Raw genomic sequence first — 19,796 nt, 5'->3', positions numbered from 1 at the left:
TGGGATGGGGTGCCTTATACAAGACATTGCCCCTTAGTAGAAACACTCTGTTCATGTATGGACAGCCTGCACGTACCAAAGTTGATCGATTAATCAACTAGGGTACAACCAGCCTGTCAGAAGTTACACATGATTATTGCTAGCGGCTTTTATCGCTGTTCCCGCTGGGAGAACATAATGGCTCTGTGGGAGGGATTCCCCCATCAACACTGACTGTGTTGATGGGAGAATCAAGTCTATGGGGGAATAAGTCTATGGCTTGCTTTACTCAGTGTGATGTCACTGCCTAGAAATCTGCACAACCAATATATGGTCTGACTTTTACAGACACTGCAAAGAATGCGATTGCAAGATTGTCAAATTCTCTTCTTTAGAAGAAATTCAATAAAACGGTCATGCCCACAGAAATACAAGACAGCATTGACATTACTGATAAGTGGGTAAGCCAATACAAGACACCATTACAATAAAACTCTGCTTATCTATATACAGAACCACCCTGGGCTGGAAAATTTAGTGAGAAAAAAAATGACACATGATTAGCCCAAGCAATGCAGCATTATTCTAACCATGCGTAAGGCCCTGTTTACACTGTGCTAAAAATGATAAGGCTAAACTGACCTGCAGTTTTCTTAGCACAATGAAACAAACTTTCACAAAACAAACATTTTAGGATGCCTGCCACAGCTTGCTATGGGGATAACACAAAACTGCTACATTAATTTATGTTCTATAAGCATATGATGTTATGTGCAGTCAATGTTAATATGATTCCCTTAAGCAAACTCAAAACATGTAGCCACACTCACACTCTAGTAGAACATCACAAAAAAGGAGAGACATCTGGTTGTATAAGGTTTTTTGCTTACAATTCTATCAGAGAAAATAATATTTTTTGTTGAATTAAAATTGTATGCTATCATTTTTTTTTTCTTAGTTTTACATTGAATGGGGAAGGATTACATTTTGTGTGCCCTATGGGGGTAATTTCCCCTCACTTCCTTGCCCTTGTGAAACGAAGGCATTGCTGTGGGTCGAACATCCTGATCTCATTTCTAGAATGCACTCTCCATATATTCAATTGGGATACTGGCACTGCTACTGACCCCCTATCTTGTGGATTACCCCTAGGTATACGTAAGGAGTGCACTCTAGAGAAGAGAGAGAGGAAGTTGAAGTGATTGTAAAGTCTTGTTTTTCTTTGGTTAAAAACATAAAAAACACATACTTACCTGCCCTGTGTAATTGTTTTGCACAAAACAGCCTGGATTCTCCTCTTTTCAGGTCCCAATTCGGCTCTCCTGGCCCCACCTCATTTTGAGTGCCCCCACAGCAAGCAGCTTGCTATGGGGGCACCCGAGCAAAGCTGCAGCTCCCTGTGTTTTCTCAGACATGGAGCTGTGTCCCTGCCCCACCCCCTCTCCCTCCTGATTGGCTCACTGAATTTGATTGACTGCAAATGGAGCAAAATATGCTGCAGTCCTAACCAATCAGGAGAGAGTCACGGGCAGCCACGACCCTCTTGCAACATCGCTGGATAAAGATGGGCTCAGGAAAGTATTAGAGGAGCTGCTGCACACAGGTTTTTTTTTATCCTAATGCATAGAATACATTAGGATAAAAATAAAAAAAAAAACCTTCTGACTTTACAAACACTTTAAACTGTTGGCTCTACCATGGGGGTGTCAGCAGGACAGAAAGTGAAGGGAAATATCTCCAAAAAGAACACAAACATCTATACAAATATGACAGAGAAACAAATTGTTCACTGCCATATTCAAAACTAAAAGACAAGACAAAAGTTAAATGGCATTTTAGGTAAGAGTAATCTTAAAGGCACTATTTACCTATTCTTATTTTCTGTTATATTCAACTGACTGCAGAAATGACTATAGTTAAAGCGGAGTTCCAGCCTTTTCTGTGTTTATTAAAAGTCAGCAGCTACAAAAAGTGTAGCTGCTGACTTTTAATAAACACACAGTCACCTGTCCCATGGTCCAGCGATGTGGCCACCCGAAGCCTCGATCCTCTCCCTCTGGTCTCTGCGGTGCCGGCATCACTGATGTGGGCACCCCGGCTGTGACAGCTTGTGGCTTCACAGCCGGGTATGCGCTGCTCGTCTTGATTGGCCGGCAAACTTCTGGGACCTCTGACATGTCCCAGAGGATTGCAGGGAGGGAGGGGGAGAGGAGAACTTCCGCTCAGGGAGCGGAAGTGGGAGCGGGTACCTGTCAAAACTAGGTACCCACTCCCCCCCAAAAAAAATGACATGCCAAATGTGGCTTGTCAGGAGGCTGGGACTACCTAAGGCGGAAGTTCCACTTTTGGGTGGAACTCCGCTTTAATTTTTTCATAAGTAACTTTTGTTTTTGAAATAATCATACCTTCACTATAGTTGGCAAGCATGTCTAGTGACCAAACAAAGTGTGTAACACCATTAACCCACAGATCAGCAAAATGCTATTTGAATATAGATAGGCAGATGGTATTACCACTAGCTGAACTGAAAAAAAAATATTAAGAGCTTTTAAAGAATGCAATAATAATTTAAAGTGAATTGATTGTATGGGTGTAGGTAGAGTTGCAGTTGTTTTGCAGGAGAAAACTCTATCTTGCTGCCAGTCCATCACCATGTTTCCATAACATGCACAAAGCAAGAAAGCAATGGCCATTATACATTTAGCTTTCAAACCATATTATAAATATATCATTGGATTTATGCACAATATTCATTCATTCACAGCTTAGCTAGTATTGTGTGAATAAACCTTTTAAAGATTTTGATGTATATGACCAGCAGCTTTCCTGATCCTATAGACTTCTCCTGTGACTGAAATTCTTTCCTTTTAAAATGGTTTTATAGTAAAGGTTGTGGGATCCTTTTATACTATTATATATTCAAGGGTTTTTTTCAACTTTTGGGCAATACTATAAAAGACATGTTGATGTCCTAGTCAGATAAATGGAGTAAACGAACAGACTGAAAATATATTCTATAGGGATGGGTTCTCTGTCATAGTAGAAAAAAGTATATCTTATCAGCATGTTCAGCATTGTGTTTTCCTCCCATTAAACATGGGGTGACGTCTGAATTTTACAGTGACAGTATATTCAATTCTATAGCTGAATGGCTGGCTTACATTGTAATCACTGAATGTGCTCTAAGGAATAAAAATAAACCCTGAACTATGCACACTGTTTGTGCGTAGTGCATTTGGTATTTTAAAGTGCCCTTTATAAAATAAGGAAGGTCTTCCTAGGTAGACATATGTTTAATCAAATTGACCATGTTTAGACATTGTACAATTGGGCTATTGTCTATATAAGAGTCACATGTGCAGCAGGCTTTTTAGAAAGCATTTACAAAGCTTTTATTATGTTTCTAATAGCTTTTTTGAAGCCTTTAAACCATTCTTCAGTTCTGGTGAGATATTAGTTGGGGTGTAGGCTGTCCCTTTGGACACACTATTGCCAGTCTTCAGAACACTTTCTGCAAGTTTCAGCACTACTGGAAACTTGTTGAAAGCCGGTTAAAGCTCGTTAAGGGCTTGTTTAAAACGAACAGCCAGTCCATCTCGGTTTAGCATACCCAAACTGTAGCTCAAGGTTGCTTTAAGGCTAGGCTCACATATATGCAGATTGGGAACACTTGCATAATCATGCACGTTCCTGACCCGCAAGCAAAATGCACTGCTTTTTAGCAGAAGCGTAGGATATCATTAATTCTTAATGGCACCCCCATGCATCAGAAACTGTGGCACTTTTTAAAAAAAGGGTTGGGGACTTTTTCCCCTGCATTTCTTTGTGGATACAGTAGCCAATGCAAATGAATGGGCAGATGTGAATGCACATATGTGAACCTAGACTCAAGGCTTCAAGAAAGCTCAAAATAAGCTTGAAATACACACTGATCTTATACAGGCTGAAGGCGTTAAGGTAACAAAGATTCCAGAGTCCTACAATTTTCTAAAAGCTGGTGGTTTTTGTTTTGGTTGTAAGTTAATTTAGAGAAAAATATGGGAAGTTTATATTAATCCCAAGCCCCTCTGTGAAGATTATCAGAGTTAATTTCAACTTCCATGCTGTCTCTGCTATTCAAAGAGATCTGACACCTTCTGACACACTAAGCACAAAAGAAGAACAAGGAAAAGGAAAAGATGGAGAAAGAACTTCACAGCGAGGCTCAGGGAAAAAAAAGGTATAACTCTAGCTACAAAGTTCAATAATAACTCTCTACTTAGAATTGCTATACTGGATTTGTGTGGAGTCCCTATTCAAATAAGCTGACATTTCACAATATACAACACTCTGGAACTAGAGTTGTTATTACCATGATACCCTACCTTTAAGGCATTAAAGATTCTCAAAGAAAACACATAACCTTAAGAAAAAAACGAAAAAAAAAAAAACTTGCAACTTTAACACTAATAAATCTAAATTATGCACTACAGAGATATGGACATTACGAAACAGCAGGCCTTTGCGTCACATAAAGCAAATAAGGGTATTAAAATACTTAAAACTACAACAGCAAAATGTACTTGGCAACAAAGTTGGCCAGGGCACATAACAGAAAAAAATATATAAAGCAGGTGATGTGGAAAATATAAAGGGTTTTTATACTTGACATATTTTTGCCCAGTCCTTGAACCTAATACTGCCTTTAAAAATAAGTGCAGGTCAGTAAAAATGTAAAAGAAAAAAAAAATCTTTTAAGTGCTTTGAATACTGTTCACGGGACTGGCAATAGACAATTTAGGGTTCACAATTTTTGTTATAGGGAACATTGTTTCCAAAGTTGCAAGACACATTTCAACTAGAGACCCAGGAGGTAGAGCAGTGGGGAGGAATTGACACTACGCCATGTAAATCCTGAGAAATTCCATTGAGTTACTGAGCATATACATTGCACTTGTACTTAAAAATGTGTTCTTGTTTCTTGACAAAAATATTAGGAATATTTTTTTTTTCCCACAGACAGTAATTATTCTGTGAAACCTGTAAAAAGTTTGCTTCTAAAAACAAATATGAAAACTTTCCATGTAATAAAACTGTAAAAAGTTGAAAAACGTGAAGGTTTCAACCATGCAAGTATTTGTGTCCCTGGAATTTCATTGAAACTTGCGTAGACAAAAAGAAACAATTTTCTCCACTCAATACTTCTACAGGGAGAGAGTATAGAGTCTATGATGGAGATCCTGTGACAGCCCAGGCCTAAGTGGAATGAGCCCTGAAATCTAACTAGGACAACATTCTATTTTAAGAACTAGAAAAAGGAGATACCAACACATATACTAAAAATACCGAAGTGCTTATAGTCCAGTTATTCTTTGAGAAACATCACCATAAAACATCAGATTAATGCATTAAACATAGTCTACAAAGAGAATTTACTGAACACCAACTTTAAAAATTCTGTTAATTTTGACAATCTGTGACACATTTTCAGTTAAACACTTGCTCTGAACTGTTGTCATGTGAAGCCTTACCACAATAACTTTTCTCATATATTATATAAAGCATTTAATGATATTACAGATTGTTATTTCAAGCTGCAGTAGCCCTTTCATGTTTCTGTCCAAATGTCTGAATATACCAATATGGCATACAATTTTCAAAAGTATAAATATAAAGTAGCTTAAACTATTTATACACAGTAATGAAGCTTGACACTTTTTTTTTCCTTTTACCAAGTCAAAGCTTTTTTTAAAATTTTTTTGTAATTTGTTTTTTTATGATCCTGCGGTAAAGTGGTTTTGTAGTGACCCTGATAAAGTAAAAAATATTTATTTTTATTTGAAAAAAATCTTAAAATAAATGGCTATTCAATATTTTACATTTTACTAATAAATGCATACACATAGGCAAGCTATGAAACGGCTACAGCAGCTTTAAACTATGCATTTCTGAGCAAATTATGGCACATGTGAACTACAGGGAAACCTTTTCTGGCAAACAAAATCTCTTCTATTTTAAAATCCCCTACATTCTAATTTTACAGTAGCAGGGCTCAAACCTGCAACGGGCCATTTTTTTTTTTTTTTTTTTTAATCATTTACATGTTGTAAAGATTTTTAAACCAGAAGGCAGGAGAGATTCCCCCTGTAGCATGACAGCAGCTGGTACGCAATTCAAAATCAGACAGGGAGTTTGGCCATATAGCTTTATCATACATGTGGATAAATACATAAAAAATGTTGAGTAGCTAGTTTAGCAATATGGTTAGAGCACTTATGAAAACAGACATTGTAAGAATTACGGTTTCTTTCATTTGCGTTAGGAAAGCTGTGAGCTGCCCCAGTCTTAAAAAAAGACCAGATCTGTACAATAGGAAAAAAAAATATGATGTGAGCAAAAGAAAATAGAAAGTCCATTTGTAAAAACCGAGAGAAACTGCTAGATTCAAACAGTAGCTTAAAAAAAGGCACAACTTCCCTTTTCTGTATACACTTGTAAACGTTCAACAGATTCCATGCATCAAACAAATTCTTGCTTTTCCGAACAAGATAGGAAAGAAACCCAAAACACCTGACAGGAAAATGAAAAAAAAAAAAAAAAAAAGCAAAACAAATCTATTCAAATCAAAAATTGCTACCAGGTTATTCACGATGCAGACTGGTTTAATTATCTCTTATTCTTCCCATTTCAGTCATAGGAGTGAAATGATGAATTTTCAATAGTCCAAATCTTGGCCCTCTGTAAACCACATAAACTGTAGTGCATAATTACATTAGGTACACCGTTGCAAGGACAATTACCACGTCTGATTTTTTCTGTTTCAATACAGTAAAAGCTATAATTTGACTTATTCTTTCCTTAAGGCAACTTTTTATGCTTATATATTTATATATAATTTTAGTAAGGCAGTCACTTCTGATGAAATAAAAGTTTTCTGATATTTCCAGATGAGTATTTTGGTATTTGATTGCTGATAATTTCCGATAACATCTCTGGAAATTCAACACTCAATGATTTGTCCGTGAAGGAATAGAAGCAAAAGGCTAGGAGATTTTCAACCACCTGAAAAAAAGAAAAAGCAGAAATATTTTCACAAAGTCGAACTTTCTTCCTCTTGTACATTCTATGGTTAATGCAGTTGTAAGTTAGACCACAGAATCTTAAATCAAATTTTAGTCCCTATTTTATTTATTAGTATACTGTTTAGTGAACACATGTTGTTTTGGACAAGCCATATTACTAGATACATTTATTTTATTATTTATTTTATTAGAGTAGTAATGTGCAATTTACAATGTCCCAGATTAATTGGAATTGTATACAAGTCATTTTAGTGCTTTGCTGTAAACTTAAGTCTAAATCACCAGCACTTTTTTTTTTTTTCTAATTCTTATAAAAGTTCACCCTTTGAAATAAAGAAATGCACTTTTTTTACCTGCAAAAAAAAAAAAAAATGTGCATTTCATTATTTCAAAGGGTGAACTTTTATAAGAATTAAAAAAAAAAAAAAATGTTTAATATTGTTTTTTTTTTTATTGAGCCTGCATAGCACTGCACCCACAATCAAAAGATCGAGCGTGCAATGTTAGGCTCCTGCAGACTCTCAGGATAGCTGTCTGCACATAACAGGCAGGCAATTACTTGAGAGCAGGAAGAGCAATGAACTACGAGGATGCTCACCAGCATTTAGCAGTTCATTAAGAACTACAAACCGTCATCTACAGGAAACTGAATAAATGACACGACCAAGCTGCTTTTAACTTGTGACAACTGATGTGGGGAGAAGATGCTGAACATGTTACACCCTAAATACAGGTGAAACATGTACCATGTTCAGAAGGGTGAAGAGAGCCTTCAAATAGGGCTGTAAGACTTGTCTTCCCAACATTATGAAAAGGTTGGTAATTTGTATTGGACTTTGATGCTACCTATTTTCAGACAAGGCCCATTATTGTTTAAAGTGGCACTAAACAATGTCTTTTTTCTCCACAATTTGCGCACACTCGGGGAATGGTGACAAATGACAGTATTTAAAAATCTCCATAGGCAATGCTCTAAGAAATTTTAACAGTTATCAGTTTTGAGTTACAGAGGAGGCCTTTTGCTAGAATTATTGCTCTAGCTCTGACGATCATGGCGATACCTCACATGTTCGATTTAAACATCATTTACAATTGCGGGTGTGACTTACATATGCATTTTCTTTGGTGCACGAGCACATGGGAACAAGGGCGCTTTCAATTTTTTTTCCTATTTGTTTTTTTATTTATTTTTTCACTGTTCCTTTAAGAAAAAAACAAAACTCTGATCACTTTTATTGTTTTCACAAGGAATGTTAACATCCCTTGTGACAGTAATAGGCAGTGACAGGTACTCTCAAGGCCCCTTTCACGATTTGCTGCGATTTTGACTGGACTTGAAGCAATGCCTAAGGACCTCAAAACACATCAAAGTCAGACCAAAGTAGTGCAGGGACTACTTTGAAGTCATTGCAACTTGAAGTCTTATAGATATGAACGGTACTTATTGGAAATCATGGAGTACGACTTGTCATACGACTTTGCGGTCCCAAATTGCAGAATAAGTCGCACAAGTGTGAAAGGGGCCTTATGGAGTGATCTGGGGTCTAAAAGACCCCAAAACCCTCCTTTTCACTTTAAAATATTCAAAACGCTAAAATCAACATTTTTGAATACAGTACTGTCACTTTTTTTAAATCGGCGCCATTGGCAGCCGAGTAAACCGGAAGTAACATTGTGACATTGCTTCTGGGTTACTTCATCGGAGACCCGATAAAAGCCGAATCCAGCTTCGTTCAGGACTCTGACGTGCCAGCTGGTCAATTGGGTCTCCCGGTGGGACGGAAGATACCCGGGCAGAGCGGCGGGAAGGGGGGGGATGTCCCCTCCCGCTCCCCGTGATAATGGCCGAGCGGCTGCTGAGCTGCGTCGGTTATTAGCATTAGAAAGCCGGCCGCCGGCTCTAAAAACTGGTACCAGGGTGATTACTCTAGCTGCAGGCATCACCCCAGTACAACTACTTCTTCAAGCCAACATACAGTTATGTCGGTTTGCAGGAAGTGGTTAATGTTGCTGTAGGCCTCTTGGCAGCCTCCCTGAACAGTTTTCTTCTAGTCTTTTCATCAATTTTGGAGAAACGTCCAGTTCTTGGTAATGTCACTGTTGGGCCATATTTTCTCCACTTGATGATGACTGTCTTCACTGTGTTCCATAGTATATCCCATACCTTTTAAGAATGAGATGCCTCTGTTGCTTTGTAAGCTCTCTGCAGACTATGGATTTTGCTATAGGATACAACTAAGAAAATGTCAGGAAAGACCTACTAGAACAGCTGAACTTTATTTGGGGTTAATCAGAGGCACTTTAAATGATGGCAGGTGTGTACTGGCTCCTTTTTAACATGAGTTTGAATGTGATTGCTTAATACTGCAGACAGCTACATCCCCAGGTATAAGAGGGTGTTCCCACTTATGTAACCACATTATTTTAGTTTTTCATGTTTACTCTCCCTCCCCCTTAAAGATTTCAGTTTGTTTTTTAGAGTGGTACAGTCTAATTTTTTTACATTACAGAAACCTGACATTTTAACAGGGGTATGTAGACTTTTTATATCCACTGTATACTTGATTTTTTTTTTTTTTATACCAGAGTTTTTGTTTTGTTTTAAAGTGGTATTAAACCCAAAACCCAAAATGTATTATATTGCAGCTTACCAATCATCAGATGCGGTGGCTGCATTTGTTTTCTTTAAGCCCAATGATCTGGCCAGTAGCACACCTCATGTATTGGTGAGACACCAGAAAAAAGTCCCTGGCCCTTTCTATAAAATGCAGAGATTTGAACTATCCTGGGTCCCCACGGTCCTATCTGTTACATGCATTCGTGTATTTATTTGTAAGTTACTACATTTTACTATTAAATCTTTCTTTTGCATACTACACCATGGAGATGCCTATTTGTTTTTCATGAGCTGATCTTGTATTACTATGGAGGAATTCTTACAACTGGATTGCTTTTTATAAATGCGCATATAATCCTTTATTAAGGTGGGCGGCCATTGCACTCATTGCTCGATAAGTGCCTACTTTCTCTGGGATTCTGCATGGATGACACCTTTATCACAAAATACCTCTACTTATTATTTGTGGACTCATATTTTTTGATACATTTTTTGCACGATCTTTATGGACTTTTATTATACTTTTTGAGAATATTAATAATATTTTTTCCTTTCACTTCATATTCACTACCTCTATGTGGGTTTAAATATTCACTTGTGCCTTCATTAACCACTTGCCGACCGCCGCACGACTATATACTGCGGCGGTCAGCCCCTCACAGGCAGAGTGACGTACCGGTACGTCACTAGCCTGGGAGGGTCTGGGGAGCGAGCGCGCGCAGCCGGCGGCGCGCTCCCGCGTGGTCACGGACCCCCCGCGCGTGTGACCGGCGGACCCGATGTCCGCCGGACACTCTGCGATCGGCGGGGGAGAGGGAGAAAGGCAGGCAGCTTGTGTAAACAAGCTGCCTGTCAGTTCTCCCTGTGTAGAGACACTGATCATACGGATCTACTATTTAGATCCGTTGATCAGTGTAACTACATCTCAAGCCACAGCCAATCACAGTTAGAATCACGCCCCTAGGGACACACACAGCCCCTCCCTCTCAAATAAAGTTAACCCCTTCACTGCCAGTGTATTTTTACAGTAACAGTGCATATATATAGCACGGATTACTGTAGAAATGTCACTGGTAACCCCAAAAGTGTCAAAAATGTCAGTCAAGGGTCTGATCTGTCCGCCGCAATGTCGCAGGTTTTTATTCAATCCCCTCTCTATCCTGGAGTGATTCAAAATAGTTTTATCAAGTTAGGGCTTGCCTCAAGTCTCCCAAATGCAATTTTAAGGCCTCCTTCATACAGACATTTATCCACATACACTGGATTCCAACAGCAAGAATCGGCAGATTTTTGCAGCTGGAATGACAGGTGCATGTGAATAGCGGCGGCCGCTCAGCCTATATAAAGTAATGACAGGCTGACAGCGGCCACCACTGTTGGCATGTAACTGCACACCATGGAGTTAACTGTTGTTAGGGACAGATGTCCAAGTCTAAAAGCAGTAGGCTGCATCCAGGCTCGCACATCTGTCCGTAACTGCAGGCAACTGTCTGGTGTGCAGCTAATCTGCTCATTCTTGGCTCTGGAACCCAATGTATGCGACTGAACAGGTATGAAAAGGAGGTGTAACAGAGAGATTTGAAATAAAATGCTTTTACTTACTACTGCTCTTTAAGATATTTTACCAATCCAGCTTGGTAAGCTTTTTTCCATGTCACCCCATTTTGCCTCAATCATTTATTACCAGAGTTCAAAAGATAAGTATATCCAATAAAAACAAAGTAAATTGGATCATAGGACAGGAAATCGTGATGCTAAAAAGATGTATAGCTACTGAGTGCTGTCACAGTTCTGGCCGGATACCAACCTATACAGCAGTGTGGGAAAAAATGCTGCCCTTGACATTATGATGGCTCGTAATAAATGACTGAGTCAGAATGAATGGATACGGAGGCATGGAGAGAAGCTAGATTTGTGAAACATCCTAATTATCAGGAGTAGGTAAAGGCATTTCTTTTGTGAAATTTCTTGGTTAGCCCCTGTTGACACCAAATCCGATTTCACTTGAAATCACACAATTTCAAAGCCCCATGTCAGTGCGACTTAGTTGACATCTGTGCGACTTCATGCACAGATGTCTATGCAAGTCGCCACTCAAATTGCCAAAAATAGTGCAGGAATCGGGACTGGTCCCCGACAATATTCCATCTTTTGTTTTGTTATTACGCAATCGTACGGCTACACAACTGATGCTTTTATTAATTATCCCGTGTCTATGATGACGCACTGATTGGCATTTAATAATTTCACCTTTCTTGACCATTGCGAAAGTTAGGTTAAGAGTGTTTTTCTACAAGCCCAATTCCAAAAAAGTTGGGACACTGTACAAATTGTGAATAAAAACAGAATGCAATGATGTGGAAGTTTCAATTTAAATATTTTATTCAGAATACAACATAGATGACATATCAAATGTTTAAACTGAGAAAATGTATAATTTTAAGGGAAAAATAAGTTGGATTTTAAATTTCATGGCATAAACACATCTCCAAAAAGTTGGGACAAGGCCATGTTTACCACTGTGTGGCATTCCCTCTTCTTTGTATAACAGTCTGCAAATGTCTGGGGACTGAGGAGACAAGTTGCTCAAGTTTAGGAATAGGAATGTTGTCCCATTCCTGTCTAATACAGGCTTCTAGTTGCTCAATTGTCTTAGGTCTCCTTTGTCACATCTTCCTCTTTATGATGCGCAAAAATGTTTTCTATGGGTGAAAGATCTGGACTGCCGGCTGGCCATTTCAGTTCCAGATCCTTCTTCTTCTTCGGTCTTCTCTGAAAGAGACAACGTCTAAATGGGAGCATCTGTTGTTCTAGAACTTGGATATACCTTTCAGCCTTGATGGTGCCTTTCCAGATGTGTAAGCTGCCCATGCCACATGCATTCATGCAACCCCATACCATCAGAGATGCTATGAGCGCTGATAACAACTTGGGTTGTCCCAAGTTGATGAACTGAGCGCTGATAACAATTTGGGTTGTCCTTGTCCTCTTTAATCCAGATGACATGGTGTCCCTATTTTCCAAAAAGAACTTCAAATTTTGATTCGTCTGACCACAGAACAGTTTTCCACTTTGCCACAGTCCATTTTAAATGAGTCTTGGCCCAGAGAAAATGCCTGCACTTTTGGATTATGTTTAGATTTGGCTTCTTTTTTGGCCTATAGTTTTAGCCGGCAACGGCGAATGGCACGGTGGATTGTGTTCACCGACAATGTTTTCTGGAAGTATTCCTGAGCCCATGTTGTGATTTCCACTACAATAGCATTCCTGTATGTGATGCAGTGCCGTCTAAGTGCCCGAAGATCACGGGCATTCAGTATGGTTTTCCGGCTTTGACCCTTATGCACAGAGATTGTTCCAGATTCTCTGAATCTTTGGATATTATGCACTGTAGAAGATGATAAATTCAAACGCTTTGCAATTTTTCTCTGAGAAACTCCTTTCTGATATTGCTCCACTATTTTTCACCGCAGCATTGGGGGAATTGGTGATCCTCTGCCCATCTTGACTTCTGAGAGACACTGCCACTCTGAGAGGCTCTTTTTATACCCAATCATGTTGCCAATTGACCTAATAAGTTGCAAATTGGTCCTCCAGCTGTTCCTTATATGTACATTTAACTTTTCTGGCCTCTTATTGCTACCTGTCCCAACTTTTTTGGAAAGTGTAGCTCTCATGAAATCCAAAATGAGCCAATATTTGGCATGACGTTTCAAAATGTCTCACTTTCAACATTTGATATGTTATCAATTATATATTGTGAATAAAATATAAGGTTATGAGATTTGGAAATTAGTCCATTCCTTTTTTACTCACAATTTGTTCAGTGTCCTAACTTTTTTGGAATTGGGTTGTATATCCATTCTATATGTCTTTCTGTGATGCAAAATCTATTATTCTTATGTTGCTAAACCTGGTTTTATATTTGGCCATGTAGGCCGACATATTGTCTGTTCCCTTTTTCTTCTTTGCAAAATCAAATAGAAATAGTGCAACAATTTTTTTTTTCATATTGGAACGGCACCACAAAGTCAGCTTTGCACCGATTTAAACAGTCCCATTGCAGAGTGCGATTTGGACCTGTCAAATCGCATGATAAGTTGCACCAGTGTGAATGGGGGCTTACTCTAAAACTGAGCCCTTGTTCACACTGAGGTGATTTGTGATACGATTTGACAGGTTAAATCGCATGTCAAGTTGCAGCATATCATCGGCAATGGCACTGTTCCAATCGGTGCAACGTCGCACCAATATGCAAAAGTAGTTCCTGCGCTACTTTTGCAGATTTTGGGTGTGACTTCAATAGACATCTGTGCATGAAGCTCCAAAGATGTCTTTCAAGTTATATTTGTGCAACTTTCAGATAAAATTGCATAATTTCAAAGGCGTGTTAAGGGTGAACGAGGGCTAAAAATGGGGTTTGAGAGACTTGAGGTGAGTGATATATTGTTTTAGGTTTACACTTTAACAAAGATCCCAATAAATTTATAGATAAAAAGATCTCGGTAATATGTCAGCAGCCAAGCTTATTTCTCTATGATGTAATGTAAATACCACCAGAATGGCTTACCTCATGCATTGTGTCCATTAACTTTGTCAGTTGGTAAAATCGCTGCCAGTTTTGACTGGAATTTCCTTCCCTCTTTACTATGGCTTTTCCAAGTTCCTTAATATAGGTCATTCGAATTTCCTCAAATAGTGAGTGGCTTTTCAGGCCATCCTTGGGAACTATAAATTAACATACCAGACATTTAGCTTCCTTGAAGCAGCAAAGACATATCTTAAAGGTTATATATAATGTTTGTATATATATTTTTGTAAAATAACGGTCCTTTCACACTGTGCGCCTTCCGATGAGGTCCGTTCTGCCCAGCGGGGGATCGATCCGCCAATCCCCGCTGAGCAGGCGGATGACAGCTCGCACACAGAGTGGAGACAGAACTCTCAGATTACCCGCTTTCCTCTGTGGGGGAATTGGATGAGAACGGAGGGCTGGGGTCAGCTAAATGCTGAGACCATGGGAGGTGGAGACGAGGGAGTGCTGCGGCTGCACAGAGAGGTGAAGAATCTGTAGGGGATGTTCTGTCCTCCTCTCTGCTGCTGACTGCTAAGACTGGTGGGGGTAGAGACGAGCGGCTCAGCGGCTGCATGGGAAAGTGCATAATCTGGTGGAAGAGTTCTGCCCTCCTCTCTGCTGCCGACTGCTGAAACAAGGTGGGGGTGGAGATGAAGGGGGTGCTGCAGGAGAGCTGTAAGGGACACATGAATTGGCCTGGTGGGCTGGATTCAGCCTGCGGGCCTTGTGTTTGACCCAGTGCTCTAAAATGAAGGGGGGGGGGACCATTTTCCACAGCCAGCAGAGTGTAGCACAGGGAGCTATAAAGGTATGTGCCTGCTCCACTATATACAGAACTCTCTATATGACATAAAAGTGAATTTTATCATAATGGCTGTGTCAATGTAGGATAAATTATTTTTCAACACAGAAAAGATGGGCTTTAAAAAAATGTTTTTTATTTATATTTATTTTTCCCGTTTTACACTGTCCCTTTAATTTTTATTTGACCGCTTTTATGCCTATCACAAGAAATGTAAACATACCTTGTGATAGAAATAAGGCATGACAGGCCCTATTTATGAAGACATCTGGGGTCTGTGCCTTTAAGGAGGGATGGGCTTCTAGGCCCATTTTCTTTGGTTTTATCCTTCAGAGCTCTTCTCTACCGTGGAAAGCAAAAGATTACAAAAAACAAAACAAAAAAAAAAAAATGGCAGTGTTTACATCTGCCAGAACTCGAAGCAATGTCATGACGTCCCTTTCAGCCTCCCAGGGCCATAGGGATGGCCTAATACCATCTGGTCCATGGAAGCCTCTATGGTAACCCCGGCAGCACTGCTGGATCAGAAACCCGGGCTCCCTGGTCACACGGGAGAGCCCGGAGAGGTGCAGGTAGGCAGAGGGAGGGGGGGACACCCCCCCCCCCCGCTGCCTGTAAAAACAATCCAGTGGCTAATTAGCCACTAGGATGGCTCTCACAACACAGGGAGTCGCTGGCCATAAAAACAAAAGATGCCTGTAGCTGCAGGCATCATCATATTATGACAAATGAAAGTCAAGGACGTCCATGAAGGTCAACCATCGGGAAGAAAAGAAAAAAAGGTTGAACCATTATCTTTTATATGTATATATATATATATATATATATATATATATATATACATACATATACATACACGCACACACTAACACACACACACACACACAGTATCTACGCCCAATGTAGACCTCGGGTAATATAAGTAATGCTTATACTGTGCAGTTTTCCTCCATGGTGATAGGATTGCTTTAGTACATTAGTACATGAAAGAAAGTTCCTACTACTAGATGATTGCCAAGTTGTTTTGCATGACAGCGTCCTTCCAGCCATGACATTCCTTGCAAGAGGTGTTGGCTCAGATAATTTTAAATTAATGTTTTCCACGTGGAGAATTATTGTTTTTTTTTTTAATTTCTGAAAGGCTCTGTCTGGTACGGGGACAATATAAATGCTAAAAGCACTTCTTAGTCAACTTCTTTAAAGTGAACCTGTGCTTTACCCATGCAAGGTAAAGCATATAATTTGAAGCTGACAAAAGGATTCTTGTCTTCACATTCTGGAGCAGCAAAGAGGAGGTAAGTATAAGCAGCTGCAATACTCTGCAGTTTGTTATTCAGTTTTTTTTTAATTAGTCTCTATGTTCCATTTCTGTATATGTATATATATATATATATATATATATATATAGACACACACACATATATACATATATATATATATATACACACACGCACACAGTTGTAAATCATTTTTGTAAATATTTTATTATATCTTTTCATGTGACAACACTGAAGAAATTACACTTTGCTACAATGTAAAGTAGTGAGTGTACAGCTTGTATAACAGTATCAATTTGCTGTCCCCTCAAAATAACTTAACACACAGTCATTAATGTCTAAACCGCTGGCAACAAAAGTGAGTACACCCCTAAGTGAAAATGTCCAAATTGGGCCCAAAGTGTCCATATTTTGTGTGGCCACCATTATTTTCCAGCACTGCCTTAACTCTCTTGGGCATGAAGTTCACCAGAGCTTCACAAGTTGCCACTGGAGTCCTCTTCCACTCCTCCATGATGAATGCTCTGCTTCAGTAAGTCACAGTACATGTTGGCATTCATGGTTCCCTCAATGAACTGTAGCTCCCCAGTGCCAGCAGCATTAATGCAGCTCCAGACCATGACACTCCCACCACCATGCTTGACTGTAGGCAAGACACACTTGTCTTTGTACTACTCACCTGGTTGCTGCCACACGCGCTTGACACCATCTGAACCAAATACGTTTATCTTCTTCTCATCAGACCACAGGACATGGTTCCAGTAATCCATGTCCTTAGTCTGCTGGTTTTCAGCAAACTGTTTGCGGGCTTTCTTGTGCATCATCTTTAGTAGAGGCTTACTTCTGGGATTACAGCCACGCAGACCAATTTGCAGTGTACGACGTTTGGTCTGAGCACTGACAGGCTGACCCCCCACCCCTTCAACCTCTGCAGCAATGCTGGCAGCACTCATACATCTATTTCCCAAAGACAACCTCTGGATATGACGCTAAGCACGTGCACTCAACTTCTTTGGTCGACCATGGCGAGGCCTGCTCTGAGTGGAACCTGTCCTGTTAAACCCCTGTATGGTCTTGGCCACCGTGCTGCAGCTCAGTTTCAGGGTCTTGGCAATCTTCTTTTAGCGTAGGCCAGCTTCATATAGAGCAACAATTATTTTTTTCAGATCCTCAGAGAGTTCTTTGCCATGAGGTGCCATGTTGAACTTCCAGTGACCAGTGTGAGAGGGTGGGAGCAATAACACCAAATTTAACACACCTGCTCACCATTTACACCTGAGACCTTGTAACACTAACACATCACAAGTCAAAATGGCTAATTGGGCCCAATTAGGGGGTGTACTCACTTTTGTTGCCAGCAGTTTACAATAAATGGCTGTGTTGAGTTATTTTGAGGGGACAGACAATGTACACTGTTATACAAGCTGTACACTCACTACTTTACTTTGTAGCAAAGTGGCATTTCTTCAGTGTTGTCACATGAAAAGATATTAAATATTTACAAAAATATGAGGGGTATACGATACTATATATATATATATATATATATATATATATATATATATATATATATATATATATATACACATACACTAATGTTTTTCTTCAAGAATCAAAAATACCTGTACAAAGGAGTAGCAAAGTCTTCATGCAGAGGAATTCATCATATGAAATCTGGAGACGGGTCATCTCCTTGACAATCCGGAACATGTCCTGAAATCGCTCATGCATGTATGGTAAATTCATCCTCTCCCTTTGAAAAAAAAAAGAATAAAAAAATATAACTGCTGCCATCTTTGAAGATGTGCTGTTTTGCAATAGTCGCAAGTCAAAAGTAAAATGGACATATACTGTACATACTTGGAGAAGCTGTGGAATTGTCCTTAAGAAATGCCCCACTCATGGCATCATTTAGGTTTTCCTTAGTTACTGGTATTTAACTACACCAATAGATTTCAGTAGGGTACTTATACTCACTCTGTTATACTGAGCCTAACTTTCTGAAAACATACAGTAGATATGGTCTGTCTTAGAACATTATGGGCTTCTTTCTATGCCAACAATTGCTTTCAAATTTCTCCTCCATGATGGAAAACAGACAAGAGGTTAAGAGAATTATAGCAAATAGTTTTTCGTTTGAAAGTAGGCTTGAATTGTTCTTAGTTTTTACAGTGACCTCAAATTACTGTAAAGAAATACCGATAACATTTATTTTTAATATAATTGTGTGAAGACAGGGAAATAAAACATGGCGCAAGATGAGTCGAACGTTACATGCTTCAGGGAAACTTAAAGCCTAAGCTTAGCCTAAATTACAAACATATAAATCAGTATTAGGGACAGAACCTACAGTTAGTATGATGCTTCCCTTGTGCGGATTCTTCTTGGTTTAGGAGAAATTTACAGCTTTCCTTTCCCTTCTCCGTTGCTGTCGACGTAATTTACCAATGCGGTAGGGGTTATAACAACTGAGGGACTGTCAGGAGCTCTTATTAAGAGAGCTCTACTATACTTGCCCTTTTCTGCTCCGCTGTGCCATTCTCAGAAGTCATACTTTAGCTTCTATGAGTGACACAAGATCTCTGAATGGGGGATAGATGGGTGATTGATAGCTCTACAACACTGTAAATCTCGACATGAAGGTCTCCTGATCATGAGTCAGATAGGCAATGCCATGTAGTGGTGTACATCAACCATCAAAGAGGAACATAAATTCTTGCCACTGCAAGTGAAGTAGAAAGATTATGTCCTGATCAGAATTTCATATTACATCCTTGCCTCACATTCACATTCCTTAGCTGCCAGTGCCTGAACCAGGGGCATTGGTCCCTACACCCGATGTGTTCCAGAACCTGTGTCACAGGTGAGGCATGCTAGATGTGGACCTCTTGGATTCTAAAATCACCAAAGCATTCACAGTTTTTGATGGGTTCTGGCAGACAAAAACCAAAAGAATAAGCAGAGGAGAAGCTGCAAAACCTGTAGGGAATCTAGGAAGTTGTTGAAAGAGATAGCCAAAAGGTAGGCTGCACTAACAACATAAAAAGAAGAATTTTCGAGTAAGCTTTTTATTGGATTGTCAGAAATGACTATTTTTGACAATCCATGCAATTGGATTTCATACATGCAAGTGCATGGATGGTGTACATGTTACTTGTGGAATTTTGTGCCATTGTTTCCAGCCATTTACCTTAACCACAACATTGTGCTCCGTTATCTCGGTCTATTCCCTGTACACCAGAAGTAGGGCTGAAACAACTAATCAACGAATCGACAACTAATCGATAATGAAAATATTTGTCAACTATTTTCATTATCGATTAGCTGGTCAGCCAATTAGTTGGCCTGCATACAGAATGCATTATTTGTTTACATATCAGGAAATACAGTGCAGCACACATACAGCTCAGTACACCATCAATACATGTCAGTAAGTGCCTGAGAACTTGTGAATGGGACATTAGCAGAAAGTTAGTGGTTCTAA

At 39.4% G+C, this 19,796-nt stretch overlaps 1 protein-coding gene across 2 annotated transcripts in view; it reads right to left on the bottom strand.

Annotated features, from left to right (window-relative positions):
- Positions 1-6,076: 6,076 nt before the first annotated feature.
- NR3C1 (nuclear receptor subfamily 3 group C member 1) overlaps positions 6,077-19,796 on the bottom strand; it is a 292,149-nt gene continuing 278,429 nt past the window's right edge. For both annotated transcript variants that reach the window (XM_082256086.1, XM_082256087.1), the window contains exons 7-9: positions 17,935-18,065; positions 14,228-14,385; positions 6,077-7,020 (exon numbers count right to left, since the gene is read on the bottom strand). In XM_082256086.1, coding sequence (XP_082112212.1) covers positions 6,868-7,020; positions 14,228-14,385; positions 17,935-18,065 — 442 coding nt within the window. In that variant the 3' untranslated portion in view covers positions 6,077-6,867. The remainder of the gene's footprint in view (positions 7,021-14,227; positions 14,386-17,934; positions 18,066-19,796) is intronic.

The sequence above is a fragment of the Pelophylax lessonae genome, assembly GCF_965119305.1.
Source record: "Pelophylax lessonae genome assembly, chromosome: 4".
Classification (NCBI taxonomy): domain Eukaryota; kingdom Metazoa; phylum Chordata; class Amphibia; order Anura; family Ranidae; genus Pelophylax; species Pelophylax lessonae.
Note: the sequence above shows the minus strand (reverse complement) of the source record. Positions and strands in the feature narration are given on the sequence as shown.